Here is an 18,894-nt window from a genome sequence, read left to right on the forward strand (position 1 = left end):
CCAACACATCGGTAACAAGATTTGAGCAAAAGATGTCTGGAAATTGAATATAAGCCCTAAGCTATGTAAGTAATTAGTCCTATTGTACAGTAAAAAAATTGTTGAACAAGGGAAATATTGAAATAGACATACAAAGCAAACTGACTAGTTTTGTCTTGTAGTTACTAGGTTCTGATTAGTTCAACCAAAATAAATGTTGAAAACAAAAAAAATGATAAATACCACTAAACAGCTTCCATACAAATGTCCATTTTGTAGAATAATCCTCTCATCTCAGTGGACACTGAGGAATCATATATTAGAGCATACGGGGGAGAGTCCCTTTAAATGTTTGATTTGTGAAAAATCATTTATCCAACTAAATCATGTTATTAGTCATTTGTTGACACACTCTGTAGAAAGCCCTTATAAGTGCACTACATGTGGAAAATCTTTCACAACCAAAGGTAGTATGAATAAACATATACTGGTTCATACTGGAGAGCAACCTTATAAGTGTACTACATGCGGAAAATCTTTCACATACAAAAGTAATATGAAGAAACATACATTTGTTCATACTGGAGAGCAACCTTATAAGTGCAGTACATGTGGAAAATCTTTCAAGACCAAAGGTAATATGAAGAAACATACATTGCTTCATACTGGAGAGCGACCTTATAAGTGCAGTACATGTGGAAAATCTTTCACAAACAAAAACAGTATGAAGAAACATACATTGCTTCATACTAGAGAGCAACCTTATAAGTGCAGTACATGTGGAAAATCTTTCAAATGCAAATACACATGGAAGGAACATGCATTGTTTCATACTGAATATCAACCTTACAAGTGCAGTACATGCGGAAAATCTTTCACAAACAAAAACAGTATGAAGAAACATACATTTGTTCATACTGAAGAGCAACCTTATAAGTGCAGTACATGTGGAAAATATTTCCCAACCAAAGATAGTATGAAGACACATACATTTGTTCATACTGGAGAGCGACCTTACAAGTGCACTACATGCGGAAAGTCTTTTGCAACCAAAAGTGATATGAAGAAACATACATTTGTTCATACTGGAGAGCAACCTTTTAAGTGCAGTACATGTGGAAAATATTTCAAGTGCAAATACATATTGAAGGAACATGCATTGTTTCATACTGAATATCAACCTCACAAGTGCAGTACATGCGGAAAATCTTTCACAAGCAAAGGTAATATGACGAAACATTTATTGATTCATACTAGAGAGCAACCTTATAAGTGTACTACATGTGGAAAATCTTTTACATACAAAAGTAATATGAAAAAACATACATTAATTGTTCACACTGGAGAGCGACCTTATAAGTGCAGTACATGTGGAAAATCTTTTTCAACCAGTGGCAATATGACGGAACATACATTTGTTCATACTGGAGAACGACCTTTTAAGTGTAGTACATGTGGAAAATCTTTTGCAACCAAAGGTATTATGAAGAGACATACATTGGTTCATACTGGAGATCGACCTTTTAGGTGTAGTACATGTGGAAAATCTTTTGCAACCAAAAGTATTATAAAGAGACATACATTGGTTCATACTGGAGATCTACCTTTTAAGTGTAGTACATGTGGAAAATCTTTTGCAACCAAAAGTATTATGAAGAGACATACATTGGTTCATACTGGAGATTGATCTTAGTTTAGTACTAAATCTCACACAGAAAACAAATGGTGATACATACAATGATTAAAAACACAGAGTGACCTTATTTGTGCATTATCCGTGGAAAATCCTTCACAACAAAATGCAAGATGAAGAGACATACATTGGTTTATACTGGAGAAGGACTTTATAGGTACAGTACTTGTGTAAAATCTATCACATATATCTTAAAAAGAAAAATGTTGTAACATATTTGGATCATTAGCAAGAGTAACCTCATTAGTGTATTACTTGTAATAAATACTTAACTTTGTGATGTTAATTTGTTAATTAATATTATAAGATTTTTTAAGTTATAAAATGAGTACTCTGCTTTCATCTCTGGTTGCCAATACAGGTGGCCTAAATGTGGTGGAGCAGTGTAAAGTAAATATAAGTTACACCCATTTGTTCAGAAGTCTCCATTAACTTAACTCAATGGTAGGAGATAACTATAAAGTTTATTTCATATAATTAATTCAACAGGGTGTACTAAACATCATAGGGTTAGTCTATGCTTGGACCTAGTTCACATCTAACTATAGTTTAATTGTTTGAGTTCCTAATAAATGTATTATTACCTTTATAGTGTTAGCAAAACGGGAGTGCCGATGGAGACCTGTGGGGGTGCGTGTGTTTGAAGGGACTTGACCTGGTCTCCATCGGCACTCCCGTTTAGCTAACACTGTAAATTTGTTTAGATAAAAAGTTTTTTTTTAATATTGTGCTTAACTTTTTACAATAGATTAATAATTGCAGATGTCTATTTATTTTAGCTTCCTTGTGAATTCTTTTTTTTTGCTGAGATTTTTATTTCTTGAGTAATCCAGTTTTCGTTTACATTACAGTAATTTTTATATTTGAAATTTGTAATTTTGTAATAGCTTCACTAAATTTATTTTACATGAAAACTTGATTATAATTAACCTCTGCACTGGCAGCTGGCTTGTTGGAATGACATCTCAAACTTAAATTAAAAGTGTTTACTGCTCTTAAATATTTGAAATTATTATCAATACATGTCCTAGAAACATCAGGAGTTAACCCAAAACTCCTAGAAAACTTAATTATTAGGCTATGTATGAATGAATGAATGAAAATTGAGGCGAACAATTAGAACCAAATGGTCTTTCTTACAGTTAACCCTTAAACCGAAATATAAACTAAACAATGAACTTTTACAATTATGTTTTTAAATTCTAAATACAATGACAAATACAAATCCCCAAAAATCTATATATTAATAGGCAATCATGTTTCGCTAAACCCTTTTTTCTCAGCTTGTGTGCATCGTAGGGGAAATTTGCGCATACTGTTGGAATAAAAAATGTGTACAAAGTTTTAGTAAAAAATATAATATATTTAGTATATAATAGATTTTAGTAGTTTGGAAGGTAGACTATTAAATAAATTAATAATTGTACACCAAGGTTAATGTTTAGACATCACAATATAAGGAAAAAGTCTTAGCCTACGCCTGATTTAGTAGTTTGTGTTTGGTAAGCCTCTCAAACATATATAATTTTTATTAGATCTGGAGTTACAGTATTTCAAAAATTCAAAAGCTCTCACGTTTTGTTTCTAATTCGTGGAGTATAAAGAAGATATGGAAGAAGTCATCGGCCTTATTAATTTTTTAAAATAATTATTAAAAATTCTCATGTGTTTGTAACGGTGGAGTAGAAATGGCCAATTAAATCATTTTGTAAGTTTCTCTTAATTTCTCTTAAATTTTTTAAGTATTTGTTCTGCTCAGTAGATTTTTCTCTCATTGAAAATTATAAAAAAGCATGTTGATATAAAAAATCAAGACATATGTCCTTGGTGAACCGTGAGAGCCTCTTGACTATGGTGACCTGTTCTTCCCTTTAATCTCCCATCAATAGGCCAAGGGATCTCATACGCAGACCTTGTAGGGCTGGGCACATAAATATACCTTCACAGCTTTCACAAGGTCTCTGGCTGGGGCAAGCCGTAGCGAGATTTCCCTGAAAGATCTCAGCTCCTGAACTTGCTTGACCAGCCAATCCTTTGTGGCTGTGTCAGCACAGCCTCCACCTTTCTTCCTGGAGGCTTCATTAGAGTCAGCTTTGGGGGTACCACCCTTGCTCTGCTTTTTCCCAGCATCCTAGTTCCCGGAGGAACTGGCTTTGCAGGCAGCAGAGTTAGGGTGCTTGGCAGCCCACACCAGCCTCCTCTCACTTCTGGATAGCACCTTTTCGCCTTTGGCTAAAGCATCCGCTATCCTCCATCTTTGCAACTCTCCCCTGGAAAGTCGTTTTTCGTTCCTTTCCGGTTTCTGCGAGCTTGTCGTCATTGTCAGATTTCAGTAGACCTTCCTCCTCCATTTGGGTCAGACTGTCTACATTGTTCTCCTGAATACCGGGTATTTAAGTCCACCTCCCCAGTGACCCGATTAGAGAGGTAAGGGGTGTGTACGACTGGGTTACCCCTGGTTCCCAGAAGGCTCCGTTAAGACACTGAATATTAGGCCCCCAGTGCCACAAGACTCTTGGCACGGATCGCATTACACCTTAGTCTAGGGCCCCCCTCACTTGGTTCTGTAGGTGGACCAACACCCAGTGGCAGAAGGTAGCTCTCCGCAGCTAACAAGTGAGAGTTGGGGTTTAGGTTGTGGCCAATCTGCCGAACCAACCCCGCATGCGAGGTTTGGCCGGAACGGCGCGAAATTTTCTCCCACTCACTAAACCCCCATACCTTCCAGACATATGTCGTGTAAGTAGAGTTGATGTATTGCCAAGAAACTATAATACTATTATAATATGAACAAAAGTAACCTAAATTTGAACTGTATAAAGTACTTACTGCATAAAGTGCACAGGTAACTGCACAAAGTGTCCGTTACTGTTTCAGTATAAACTAATAACAAAGTAAGCTTTAAAAGCTGCTATATTTTTTGTTGGACAGTTTCTATTCCAATCATGTCCTGATGAAAAAAATATATAAAGTTTTCATCATGAGTCATAGGTATAAATAATTTATAGCAATTACAAAGGGCATCAGTGTTCAAAATACAATACGATATCATACCGTAGGCCTACTTTTTTATATTAGCCTACAAAGTTTAAGTGGCGTGTAAAACCTTGATTTTAGGAGACATTATGATATTCATGAACTAGTACATATATTTTTTTACTAGGCATGCGGCCTCAGGTCCGCCAATTGAGCGGAGTAAGCAAGCTTTGATATAAACAAATAACTTTAATTTGTTTTCATGATTCAAATTGAATACATGATGTCGTCACCATAGCAACAATCCAATTGAATTCTTGCGGTTGGTTGGAAGAGTTGAAGGAAATATGATTCCAGTCAGCTGTTTCTATTAGGTCATTGATATTTACTTGTATATATGAGTAATAGTAAAACTGTGTGTTTGTAAAGATAGCATAAAGATTAGTATTATTTTGTCAATATCCTAATGTTTGTTTAGCTCCCATTTATGTAGGCTAATAGGCCTATAGGCTTCCTTCTCATTTTCTCCAACTAAAACATTTAGAGAATTGATGAATTAAACAAGAATATATTTATTCCTCATGCTAAATTACAGCATGATTAAGTAAAATACTGTATATGCATACTAAACAACTTACTTGCTTATTGCTGGGGCGCTACAAATCGCAGTCGATTCTTCGCCTCGTAGATCAGCCTCTTCCACGCTTCTCTGTCCGCTGCCATCTCCACTGTCCCTCCACACTGACTCACATCTCTCTTAACTTGGTCATACCACCTCATTTTTGGTCTACCCAGTGGACGCTTTCCAGCTGGTACAGCAGAATATACTTCCTTCAGAAATCAGAAATCAGAAACGTTTTATTGCCCTTCAACATTTACAACAAATGCAATAGACAAAAGTCAAGAAAATTCAGCTATTACATAAACAGCCTATTTTTAGGCAAAACAAAACAAGCCTAAAAACAAGTCAAAATAGGCTATACTAATACATATGCTTACAAATAAAAAACAATGTGGAAATGTGAGGACATTAAAAGTTAACTTCGTCAACCTTAAAATATTCTTCTAAGTCATAAAAAGGATTTAAAAGTAACCAATCCTGAGCTCTTTTTTTAAATGACTTAAGGTCCAATTCTTTGGCATTGATGCTAAGCTTATTAAATAATCTTAATGAAATAACATGGTAACTATTTTTACATTTACTTAACCTACAATAAGGCACGTCTAATAGGAACTGATTACGTGTGTTGTGTGAATGGATATTAAACCTATAAACATGGGAACTAGTATTTTTCTTAACCCTAAGTAAACACATAAATATGTACAGATTAATCACAGTCAATATTCTACTTCTTATGAACAATGGCTTGCAATGCTCTTCAATTGGAGCTTTGTTTATTATTCTAACTACCTTCTTTTGGAGTATTAACACTTCACTTATGTGACTACTGTTTCCCCAAAGAATCAAGCCGTAGCTAATTATGGATTGGAAAAATGCAAAGTAGGCTACCCTTATGTAGGTTTCAGGTACAACACCCATAAGATTTCTAAGCAAACAGATTACTCTGGACAATCTTGCACAAACCAAATCTATCTGAGGAGACCAGCTTAAACATTTATCAATTTTTATTCCTAAAACTGTAATTACATTTTCATTGTTTACATCTTGTGACTCTACTGGAATGTTTTTAAGACTACACAATAGATTTTGAGTTTTATTCTTATTAAGACAAAGGCTATTAGCATTAAACCACATATAAGCTGAATCAGTTGTGAGCTCAGTTACTGACATAAGATCATAAAAATTGGGATGAACACTCAAAAAATTGGTGTCGTCCGCAAACATGATGGTAGAGGATCTTTTAATATTGGCTGGTAGGTCATTGATGACTGTGATAAAAAGAAGGGGGCCTATAATCGAGCCTTGTGGCACACCTGAGCTAACTTTCAAGCAGCTTGACATCTTGCCTCCTGCATCAACGAATTGAGTTCTCTCTCTCAGGTATGAATCAAAAAACTTAAGCTGTATACCGCGGATGCCATAGTACTCCAGCTTAGTGATGAGTATGTTGTGATCAATACAGTCAAATGCTTTACTCAGATCACAAGCTGTGATCTGAGCAAAGCTCGACTCCTCAAAAGCTCTCAAAATCTTAGAAACAAGGTGGTCCAGGGCATCCACGGTAGACAAACTTTTACGAAAACCAAATTGAAAATTTGAAAAAATTTTGTTTGTGTCAAAAAATGAACATACCTGAGGTTTGATGACAGCTTCAATGATCTTGCCAATTATAGGGACCAGAGAAATAGGACGATAATTTTTTATCTGTGATTTTTCCCCTTTTTTGAAAATTGGGATGACTCGAGAAATTTTTTGGGAGGTTGGGAAAACACCTTCTTTCAGACATAGGTTGATACAAAAGACAAGGGGCATTACTATTTCAAAGATAACGTGTTTAACAATATTGCTTGTGAGACCATACACATCTTTGCTTTTTGAGGATTTCATTTTTGACACTGCACTGAGCACATCATCACATGACACTTCATTCCACTCAAGTTGGGTGCTGGGCCTCTTCACTTGCTGCAGGAAGTGATCCGCAGGCAGGGGACTCACAGGAATGCTGGCTCGAACATCGTTTACGGAGTCGATGAAGAATCTATTGAAGTCCTCGGCAGAATGGTTGTTGCTGACCTCCTTCTTCTCTCCAGAAACTCGCCTTACTATCGTCCACGCTGCTTGGCATTTGTTTGCTGATCGCTCAATGAAGTCAGCGTTTGCGGCTAATTTTGCTCTGTTCGCAACGTTTTTATAGAGGTTTCTAAGTTCTTTGTAGGCACTTCAGTCTTGTTCCTTCTTCCCTTCGCAATACATGACCTAGCCAACCTAATCTTTTTGCCTTTATCAAAGCTATTATATCAGGGTCCTGGTATAACGCTCGTAGCTCTCTGTTTTTTCTAATCCGCTATTCTCCTTCATCGTTTACTGGGCCGAATATTTTTCTTAGGACCTTGTTTTCAAAAACAATCAAGCGTCCTTCATTTTTCTTGGATAGGACCCAGGTCTCGCTTCCATACAATAACCCTGGTTGAATAATGGTTTTATATATTCTTATTTTTGTATCAGATGATAGGAGTTTTGATGACAGGAGCTTCATACATGCACCTAAACATTTATTGGCATTTGCTAATTTACTTAATATTTCTGTATCTTCTATGTTAAAGCTATTTACAGTAACTCCTAAGTAGCCTATTTAAAGCTTTCTACTGGTTCAATTACATAGTTGGCTATATTGAAATTGGTGCCTCTATTGATGGGATGTCGTCCAAACTTTATTATTTTGGTTTTTTCCTCATTTAGTTCCAAACCCACTTTTTTACATTCTTGAATAAACTTGTCGGCTAGAAATCACAAATCCTCCGACTTTTCAGCCAATATCACCACATCATCTGCAAAGGCCATGACATTTAAGTCTACACCCAATTTTAAGCCTCTCTTTAGATTTTTTACTTGTTGTAGAGCTTCTTCAATCGCTATGTTGAAAAGAGTGGGGGAAATCCCGTCCCCTTGTCTCACTTCTGTATTTATACTAAAGCTCTCCGACATTTCTCCATCTACCTTTACTTTCGCTTTTGATTCGTCAACACATAACCTTGTCAATTTTATTAACTTTTTAGGTATGTCATGTTTTTAATTTTCCTATATAAGGTCTTTCGATCAATGCTGTCGTAAGCTTTCTTGAAGTCAATAAATATCCCATAAAAACTTTTATTATATTCATAATTTTTCATAATAATAATTCATAATAATAAACAACTGTACAACAAAATTATTAAAATCAAATATAAAAGACGTTTTTACATTAGGCTATGGCAATTTAATTTGAGAACCTGCACTGTGTTGATGTAAAGCCTATTTATTGGGTTGTACTAAATTTTTAACCTGACATAAAAATGCCAACATGCTGTTCTGTTAGCTGAAATAATTCATCTTATAGTATTACGGGAAAAATCGCAATATTATATCACGCTTATTTTATAACTGGACTCCCGTACAAGCCAAGCAGTCTAGGCTCTACTTTTTGTAATTATTACCTTATTATCTTCATTTTTTACCCAAAAGGGATTGATGGCGTCAGACTTTCAAATAAAAAATGTATACATTTAAACAAACAGACATAAATTACTGAACATATACAGGGTTATTACAAATGATGTTCATGATTTCATACATACATAAAATATAGTTAAATTTGTTATACAAAGAAATAAAATGGTTACAACTTTTGAAAAACTCAAAAAGTTTCGACACAGATACACAGAACTGTAAATGCTCGATACGGGAACCCCTTCTGATGACAGATGACAATAAAATAGTCAAGCTCTTGCTAGATTTTGAAAAGTGTGTCTAGGTCTATTGTTTCGATAGCATTGGTAATCCGTTGCTGGATCTCAAGTATGCTATCTGATAATAGTGGTGTGTACGCCTTATCTTTGATGTGTCCCCACAAGAAAAAAATCAGGGGGTGTCCGGAGATCTTGTAGGAAAGTTCAGGGGTGTGTCATTATTCGGACCACCGAGCTCGTTCCATATCTCAGGCAGCACATTGTTAAGTTCAGCCCTACCACAAGTAACATTCAAATGCAGCCATTTCTCTTAAATATCAACTGTCACTTGCCAATATAGTGGTTACTAGGAGGATAATCGTTAAACCTGGTTCTAAAGTGTCGTTGCACACTAATAACAGATTGGTTAATGTAATATTCCAACTGGCAAAAAGCTTTCCTGCCTTCAAATTCAGCCATTACACAACACTTACAACAATTGACTTGACAAACAGCTGATATGCACCTAAACCAATGTAAATGAAAATTTATGAGTTTTTCTTTCCAATGGTACCAACTAAAATAGTCTTGAAACAAATTAACCCATTAATATTTATAATCAAAATCAGGAACATCATTTGTAATAACCCTGTATTTACAACATTTGCATGTGTAATTGTAACTGTGTCTGTATATCTGCAAAGAGAAAATTATTTCCAAACTTATAAGTTATAAATTGGACAACACAAGTTAACAAGTTTAGTTAAATATTTAATTATAGTAAATAGCTATAACTGAACTTCTGTATAGGCCTAGCAGTCTAGGCATTAGGCCTACGCATCGTAATCATAACTGTACAAGCCTAACCAATTATTTACAAGCCTTAGTTAAAGTGGACTTCTATAAAATCCTAGGTAATTATTTATTTATTGTAGTCGCAACTGGACTTAAGTGTGCAAGCCCAGCAAATCACTGTATTTATTTAGGATAGGCTACCGTTAATAATATTTGAAAATACTGAATTCCTGCTTCGGAAATACAGTTTCTATAGTTTTCAATTTGAATACTCTCTTTTACTGTTTATAAACTAAGTACCTGGAGACCGAGCAATCATTCCCCCGCTCTGCGATGCCAGCCTTTACTACTTCCTTCACCATTTCCCACGTCATTGTTTCCTTCCCTTCTCATAGCATTTAAGTATTCCAGATACATTAATCTAACTGCCACAAACGGTTCCCACACTATGCGATGCTAAACTTTACTACTTCCTACGTCGTGGACATGTTGTCATCTCTTTCCATTGCATCTTAGTATTTTAAATACATTAATCTAATTGCCAACAACATTTCCCACACTCCGCACTGCTAGCATTTACTAATTCTTTATCCATTTCCCATGTCTTGGACATCTTTCCATCCCATCTCATAGCATTTCAGTATTTCAACTTCAGATACATAAATCAAACTGTTACAATTGGTTTCCAGTTCCCAGACTCCACAGTGCTCGCCTTTACTACTTCCTTCACCCCTTCCTACGTCGCAAACCTGTTTCCCTCCCTTCCCATTGCATTTTAAGATTGTAGATACCTTGATCTAATCGTCGTTAACAGTTCCCACACTCCGGACTACTCGCCTTTACTACTTCCTTCACCACTTCCTATTCCGCGGACCTGTTTCCCTCCCTTCCCATGGCATTTTAGAATTGTAGATACCTTAGTCTAATCGTCATAAACAGTTCCCACACTCCGGACTACTCCCCTTTACTACTTCCTTCACCACTTCTTTCGTCACGGACCATGTTTCCCTCCCTTCCCATTGCATTTTAGGATTGTGGATAACTTAATCTAATCGTCATAAACAGTTCCCACACTCCGGACCGCTCACCTTTACTGCTTCCTTCACGACTTCCTACGTCGCGGACCTGTTTCCCTCCCTTCCCATAGCATTTTAGGAAAACAGATACCTTAATCTATTCGTCATTAATAGTTCCCACACTCCGGACCGCTCACCTTTACTGCTTCCTTCACCACTTCCTACGCCGCGGACCTGTTTCCCTCCCTTCCCATAGAATTTTAAAATAACAGATACCTTAATCTAATCGTCATTAATAGTTCCCACACTCCGGACTACTTGCCTTTACTACTTCCTTCACCACTTCCTACGCCGCGGACCTGTTTTCCTCCCTTCCCATAGCATTTTAGGATTGTAGATACCTTAATCTAATCGTCATAAACAGTTCCCACACTCCGGACTACTCACCTTTACTACTTCCTTCACCATTTCCTACGTCGCGGACCTGTTTCCCTCCCTTCCCATAGCATTTTAGGATTGTAGATACCTTAATCTAATCGTCTTAAACAGTTCCCACACTCCGGACCGCTCACCTTTACTGCTTCCTTCACGACTTCCTACGTCGCGGACCTGTTTCCCTCCCTTCCCATAGCATTTTAAGATTGTAGATACCTTAATCTAATCGTCATAAACAGTTCCCACACTCCGGACTACTCGCCTTTACTACTTCCTTCACCACTTCCTACGCCGCGGACCTGTTTCCCTCCCTTCCCATAGCATTTTAGGATAACAGGTACCTTAATCTAATCGTCATAAACAGTTACCACACTCCGGACTAATATTTACCACAAAACTAATAGCAATAAAAACAATTAAAAGAAATAATCTGCTTGGAATAATTCAGTAAGGCCGCCAGAAATTATGCGAATCGGTGTATTGTTAATCAACGCTTAATGGTATTCATCGGACTCCTTTTCTTTTGTACTGTCTTTTGTAAATAGGCCATATGTGCATGTGAAAGCTGAGGTGCCCGTGGGTACAGAATGTCGAGTCGCATACGCTACGATTCTTTGTTTACATCTACGTTGTTATCTCGTAACCATCATGTCAACTCATAAGACTCATGTTAAACATTGCAAATTTTATGTCAGTCTTAAATTGTACAGGTATCATCAAATTGAAATTTGTTTGTTTCGAAACATCAAAAATATTTGTCCAAGTACCCCTGGTAAGTTTGGATTTAATATGTTCAGCCGTTATTCAGTTAATTGATTACATAGTTTGCATAAGGTCCGATCTCAAAGAGCTTCGCTCGCTCCGCTCAATTATTGCCAAAAATAAATTAACAGGTAAACTTTTTAAATGTGTAATGAAAATGTGTGTATATGTAGGATAATTAAGCATTTTTTTTTTCAGAAGTGGCTATCCAAGACATATTACAAAGAAGCTTAAAACATATTATTTGATATAATAAGTAACATAATACAACAAACAAGACAAGAAGATAAAAGGAAAATGTCACTTTTATATTACACAATATCTTCAACTAAAGACAGAATATCTTCTCGGTTGTTTTGTTTTGGTAACAAGATTTGAAGAGCAAGACCTGTCTGGAAATTTAATGAAGGTCCTATGATAGGGACCTAACTATTGGACATTTAACTAATCCTTCAAACAAGGAAAATGTTTAAATAGACATACAAAGCATACTGTCTTGTTGAGTTTATTAGGTAATGAGATAAGTTACTCAAATTTTTCATACTTTGCGGTGGTCAGAAATCTGTCAAAACCGACTGTCCACCTCCGCGTGGTGGTCAATTTTGGCCCTGACTGCTGAGAGTTTGTATTTGAAAGAATAAATTGTTATAAATGTACATAATTTAGAACTGTACGAAACCACATTAACTAATAAAATAAAGTTAACTAGTACTAAAGAGAATAATTAAGTTTCATTTGAATTTACCTATCATTAACCTAACCTAACCAAACCTACCCTGTCACATGAATAAAGTAGCTATGAAGAAATAAAAAAGTGTAACATAACTTTTGGGGTACAAGGTATATATAGAATATTTTGTATTAAACATATCATATCTCATCCGAGAGCACAACAAATACAAGTTAAAGATTGATCGGTTGTTGGGTAGCGTAGGGATTAGATGTAGCCATTGCGAGGAGTGGAGTGGACTACTGTATACACTAAAAGTGACTACCACGCGGAGTTGGACTGGACCCTTCGGAGGCCATAAAACTTTTCCTCATCTTAAATCTGACAACCGCGCGGAGATGGGCTATCCCCACTTGTTAAATCAAATGTTATTTAAATCTATATACAGGGTGATTGGTATTCAGTGTAAGAAAAATATTTTGGTGTAAGTACAAAGTAAATGAAGTGTGATGGTGGCTTCCCAAAGAATTATTTAAGTTTTTCAAAAAACACCATGTTTTAAACTACAGCAAATCCTCAATTACCTGTAAAAGGATTTGAGATAGTGTCATTTTGGTGTTCTACATTAAATTTTGAATAAGAATAATAGAAAACGATGGAGGATCAGTATTAAAAAATCAGTTGTAAACAGATTCAAAGATAAAACTTAGAGTGTTGGATAAAAAATTAAAACTCATTGGTCTATTGCATTTTTCTGCACCCTGTATACAAGAAGGTGATCAAATTATCTTTTTGGTCGAGTAATATAGTAGATAAATATATGCCTATGCTTGATTAAAATTTAAGAAAATTAAAATAAAGGGCTTAGCAAGGAATTTGAAGTCTTGCAACAGTTTGACTACTGAATATTTCTTCAATATTTCTCTGATATTATATTTATTTTAACACTGCGGAGCTGCATGGGTCTTCTAGTTTAATGTAATTTGTTTATAGCCTACTGACAGTTAATTTGCTTTAAAATCTGAACAGAAGGAGGTAAATGAGTAAAGTCATATATTGAAGGGAATTAGATGTTCTACAACCCTATGCCCAGCATTTATTTTAGGGTGCATAGTTAAAGAGGTAACTTGTCAAAAAGAACAAAAAACATGAGGAGAAAATGTATTTGTATAAATTTACAAACTTTTGGTAGTAAATAACGCAAAAACTATAGGTACAAGATATTAAAAAATAGTAAATTACAAACTAGCTAATTTCGCTTGGCCGCATGGTTTCCGAGATATCAGCAAAAAGCCGAAAAATGGTACCTTCAAGCCCCCCCCCCCACAGCACTAGGGATAGAGGCGGGGACTTTTGGTATGTTTACCTCCTAACTATACTAAACAAAGTTACTAAGTCAGAAATTGTCTTTCAAACATTTCTATACCTTTTCGTTGCCTGGACTACTATTGAAATGACCTAATTGAAATTTAACCAAAAAGTGGATTGAGAAAAACATTGAATACACTGTGCAATCTATTTTATAAGACCATTCGAGAGAATCATATGAGAAGAGTTCTGGTGAATGTTACAAACGTTCGTCACGTTTTGTTATAAAGAATCAAATTCAAGTAGGATTAACTTAATATTATAAAGTTATCTCTCCCTTCATATCTCGCTTGACTTTCCAGTCTTCTCTTTTAAATTTAGGATTTCTTGAGACTTAAGGGCTTTAATAATATTTATTATCTACTCAGAATCTTTCAAATAAAGAATAGTTTGAATTTAAAGCAGTTTAGCAAAGCAACGATAATTTGGCATTCTTCTCAGCAGGACATAAATTATATCAATAATGTCCTGTTGTAATAACCTTCATTGTTTATAAATACCAGATTTCAAAGTGATACCATCAGATGCACAGTTCACGCGAAATCCAATGTTTCATAACAGATGCTAGACTATAAATTACAATGTCATGTTATAGTTCGGCCGCTTAGAAAACGACCTGCGCGCTAATGCTAAACCAATGCTGGAGGAGGTCGCTTTCTAAGCGGCCGAACTATAGCAGATAAGTTAGTATAAACAAACTGGTTACACTACTGGACAAGTAGCCAGTCATATTTCTCTACATCTCATGTATTGTTATATTGTGGTTTTTTGTGCGAAATAAACTTCATTATTCATTAGATGTTTAGATATTGGCCTGGAATAGTCTTCATTGTTTTATTTCAACAATTTTCAAGTTTAATATATATTTGGTAAATTTTGACCTTTTAACCTAGTCCTACTTTTATTTTATAAATTCACCAGTTGTAAACACATGGGATTAAGGAAAATTAACCACATGATTGTAAAGTATGGCCTTCAATTACTTAATTTGATTAGGGAAGCAGGGGTAGTTAGTCAAGAACAAATTAATAATAAAAAAATTCTTGACGCACGATTTAGTAGTTGGTGTTTGGTAAGCGTCTCAAATATACTGTATTTATTGGTTGGGAGTTACCGTATTTAAAAAGTTAACTCTCACGTTCTTTTTCTAATTCTTGGATTATAAAGAAGATATGGAAGAAATCGTCAGCCATAGTTTTAAATAATTATAAACAATTCTCTTATTAGGTAAGCTAAGTGCTTGTAACGGTGGGATAGTGATGGCCAATGAACTAATTTTGTAAGTTATTTTCTTTTAATTGTTTCAAGTATTTGTTCTGCTCAGTAGGTTTTTCTCTCATTGAAAATTATAAAGCATGTTGATTTACAAAATCAAGGTCAGGATAGTAGGGCTGATGTACCTGTTGCCAAGAAACATTAGAATACCCTACTGTTTTGATGTGAGCAAAAGTGACCCTTAATTTCAACTGTATAAGGTACTAACTGCACAAAGTGCACAAGGTAACTGCACAAAGTGTCCATTGTTGATTCAGTATAAACTAATAAAAACGTAAGCTTTAAAAGCTGCTATATTTATTTTAGACATTTTCTATTCCAATCATGTTCTGATAACAAAAAATATATAAAATTTTCATTCATAGGTATAAATAATTGGTATCAATTACAGAGGGAGTCAGTGATCAAAATAAAATAAGGTATCATACCCTAGGCCTACTTTTTCATATTAGCCTACAAAGTTTAAGTGACATACAAGCTTGATTTTAGGAGACATTATAATATGTATGAGCTAGTACATATATATATATATTTTTAATTATTGCCAAAAATAAATTAACAGGTAAACTATTTAAATGTGCAATGAAAATGGGTGTACATGTATAATAAAGCATGGTCTTTTTTCAGAAGTGGCAATAGACTATCCAAGACATATTACAAAGAAGCTTAAAACATATTATTTGATATAATAAGTAACAAGGCAAGAAGATAAAAGGAAAATGTCACTTTTATATTACACAATATCTCCAATTTATCGGTAACAAGATTTGAAGAGCAAGAGTTGTCTGGAAATGTAATGAACGTCCTATGATGGGGCCTAACATTGGACATTTAACAAATCCTTCAAACCAGGAAAATATTTAAATAGACATACAAAGCATACTGTCTTGTTGAGTTTATTAGGTAATGAGATAAGTTACTCAAATTTTTCATACTAAACTGTAAAAAATGTTTAAAAGAACTAGAAGTTTTCCTCATAAATGTCCATTATGTAAAAAAGTCTTATCATATCTGTGTGGTATGAGAAATCATATATTAGCGCATACGGGTGAGCGTCCATTTAAATGTTTGATTTGTGAGAAAACCTTTATCAAACTAAGTGGTGTAAAGACCCATTTGTTGAGACACTCTGGGGAGAGCCCTTATAAGTGCACTACATGCGGGAAGTCTTTCACAGAAAAAAACTGTTTGAAGAAACATATGATTATTCATACTGAAAAGAAACCTTTTAAATGCACTACATGTTTAAAATCCTTTAGAAGCAAAGGTGAAATGAAGAAACATATTTTAATTCATACTGGAGAGCGTCCTTATAAGTGCACCACATGTGAAAAATCCTTTAGACAGAAAGGTGATATGAAGAAGCATACAATAATTCACACTGGAAAGCGTCCTTATAAGTGCAGTACATGCAAAAAATCCTTCGCAGAAAAAAACAAAATGAGGGAACACACATATGTACATATTGGTGAAAGTCCTCATAAGTGTACTACATGCCAGAAGTCTTTTACAACCAAAGGTAGTTTGACGAAACATGAATTTTTTCATACTGTAGAGCGTCCTCATAAGTGCACTATATGCTGGAAATCTTTTACGACCAAAAAAAGTATGAAGAATCATATATTAGATCATACTACAGGGCCACCTTATAAGTGCAGTACATGTGGAAAGTCCTTCAGAACCAAAGGTAATATGAAGGTACATACATTACTTCATACTGGAGAGCAAGCTTATAAGTGTGCTACATGTGGGAAATCCTTTACAACCAAAAGTAGTTTGTTGTCACACACATTAGTTCATTCTGAAGAGAAAGCTTATAAGTGCGCTACATGTGGGAAATCCTTCAAATGGAAAAGCAGTTTGAGGATACATATTTTAGTTCATACTGGTGAGCGTCCTTAAAAGTGCCCTAGATGTGGGAAATCCTTCAAAAGCGATATGAAGAAGCATACATTGGTTTATATGGTACAGCGTCCTTATAAGTTCAGTGCATGCGGAAAATCCTTCACAGAAAGAAGCAGTTTGAGGAGACATACATTGGTTTATTTTCAAGAGTGACCTCATGAGTAGATTATATCAGGAAAATCCTTAACAGCCAAAAGCAATATGAAGAGTTACATTGGTTCATACTGGTGATGGATCTTAGTCTTCCACTATTATAGGATACATAAGTAGACATCCCACTATTTGGATCAGCTGTCTCCAATCTATATATTAATACGCAAGCAGTTTTCTTTTCACCGTCATAACTCGATAACAGCTTGATATATTTTAACGTTTGTGGTGTCAAATTAAAGGATGTGCAAATACGTCTCAGAACGTAAAGAAAGGGCATCACTTAAGTACAGTTAAGATCTAAAGTTTCAGCGTGGCTATCATTTGACATTAGATTAAACATATGGACAAAGTTTGAAATAGTGTTAAGGTTAATCACAGACTGCAGGACTTATTACTTCCAGAGCAAAACCGGTTTTTTTTTACATCTGTTAACTAAGTCTGGTTCATAAATAAAGAGTTTCCTAGCAAAACTTGACAACAAATCGTTTGTAATAGTTGAATTGATTTAACTTAAATCCTATTTTACTGAATTATCATGTAGTTTTGGTTAAAGTTTGGTGTGCTGAAGTGAATGTTTAAAAGTGATTATTTACAGTGCAGATACCCCTTACATTACCATATTATCATGTAATTTTCAATGTGTATCAAAATTTTATTTGTAGTGTTTTCTGTTGTTTGGTTGACTTCCATATTTTATTTCAAACTAGCTGGCCCGACAGACGTCGTCCTGTCCTAATGTGGTTTTATGTCAAATGCTCGTTCATTTTCAAGATGAGCTCGTTCGCGTGGCTCAATCACGTCCTTGTTGGAGCTCGTTCGCTGCGCTCACTTGCCTTCAGGTTAGCTCGTTCGCTACACTAACTCGCCTCCAGGTTGAAGTTAGTTCGCTACGCTCACTCACCTTTTGGTTTCAAATTAGCTGTTGTCATAAATTTAAAAAAAGAATAGTGCTGTACCCTGTTAGTAAACCTATTAACTTTTTAATGCTATTGAACATCACAGAATCAAATTGTTTAGTTGAACCAGCTGTTAAGATTATTTAATCTATATATTTAATACACAGTTGTAACACTGTTTTCTCAGTAAATACTAGACCGATCTACAAGATTTATGTCTCAAATTAAAGGGGATAGTGTGTAGATTTGCCGAACTTCCTTAGAATTTACGTTTTTTCTAAGGGCTACGACCTACAGCCCTTTAAAGTTCGATTCGATACAATTCTTATTGAAGAATATAACACACAATTTATAAATTATTTGTCAGCTGTTTAATATTTGTCAGAAATTTGTTATTATTTTTATAACCTCACTTTCAGTATGCAATTATTAAACTTGGAGTTTCTGTTTATAAACACACGATTTTGATCAAGGAAAGTGTATTTGTTAACTTATTTTTGAAATGTTTTAGTTTTCCTGCAAAGTGATCTGAAGGAAAGTGGTAATTGAGTTTAAGTTTGAGTATGGAATGTGAAATAATACCCATAGTAGGGAACGGAAACTTATTGTTTTGATCAATTTTAATTTATTCTCTACGGCCACCAC

At 35.1% G+C, this 18,894-nt stretch overlaps 3 protein-coding genes across 4 annotated transcripts in view; 2 read left to right on the plus strand and 1 right to left on the minus strand.

Annotated features, from left to right (window-relative positions):
- Positions 1 to 18,894, plus strand: part of LOC128999361 (uncharacterized) — an 81,446-nt gene that overhangs the window by 2,160 nt on the left and 60,392 nt on the right. The gene's annotated exons all lie outside the window — the stretch shown is intronic.
- Positions 1,663 to 18,079, plus strand: LOC128999362 (zinc finger protein 708-like). Its single transcript, XM_054425829.1, has 3 exons — positions 1,663 to 1,829; positions 12,181 to 12,494; positions 15,923 to 18,079. Exon 3 carries the CDS (start codon positions 16,244 to 16,246, stop codon positions 17,195 to 17,197), a length of 954 nt encoding a protein of 317 aa, XP_054281804.1. The 5' UTR covers positions 1,663 to 1,829; positions 12,181 to 12,494; positions 15,923 to 16,243; the 3' UTR covers positions 17,198 to 18,079.
- Positions 5,291 to 8,255, minus strand: LOC129000349 (uncharacterized). Its single transcript, XM_054427312.1, has 4 exons — positions 8,062 to 8,255; positions 7,132 to 7,443; positions 6,584 to 6,840; positions 5,291 to 5,457 (listed from the first exon to the last, which is right to left on the minus strand). Exons 1-4 carry the CDS (start codon positions 8,253 to 8,255, stop codon positions 5,291 to 5,293), a joined length of 930 nt encoding a protein of 309 aa, XP_054283287.1.

Source organism: Macrosteles quadrilineatus, unplaced genomic scaffold (genome assembly GCF_028750875.1).
Source record: "Macrosteles quadrilineatus isolate MER2022 unplaced genomic scaffold, UCM_ALF_1.0 Scaffold_8__2_contigs__length_117827958, whole genome shotgun sequence".
Taxonomy (NCBI): domain Eukaryota; kingdom Metazoa; phylum Arthropoda; class Insecta; order Hemiptera; family Cicadellidae; genus Macrosteles; species Macrosteles quadrilineatus.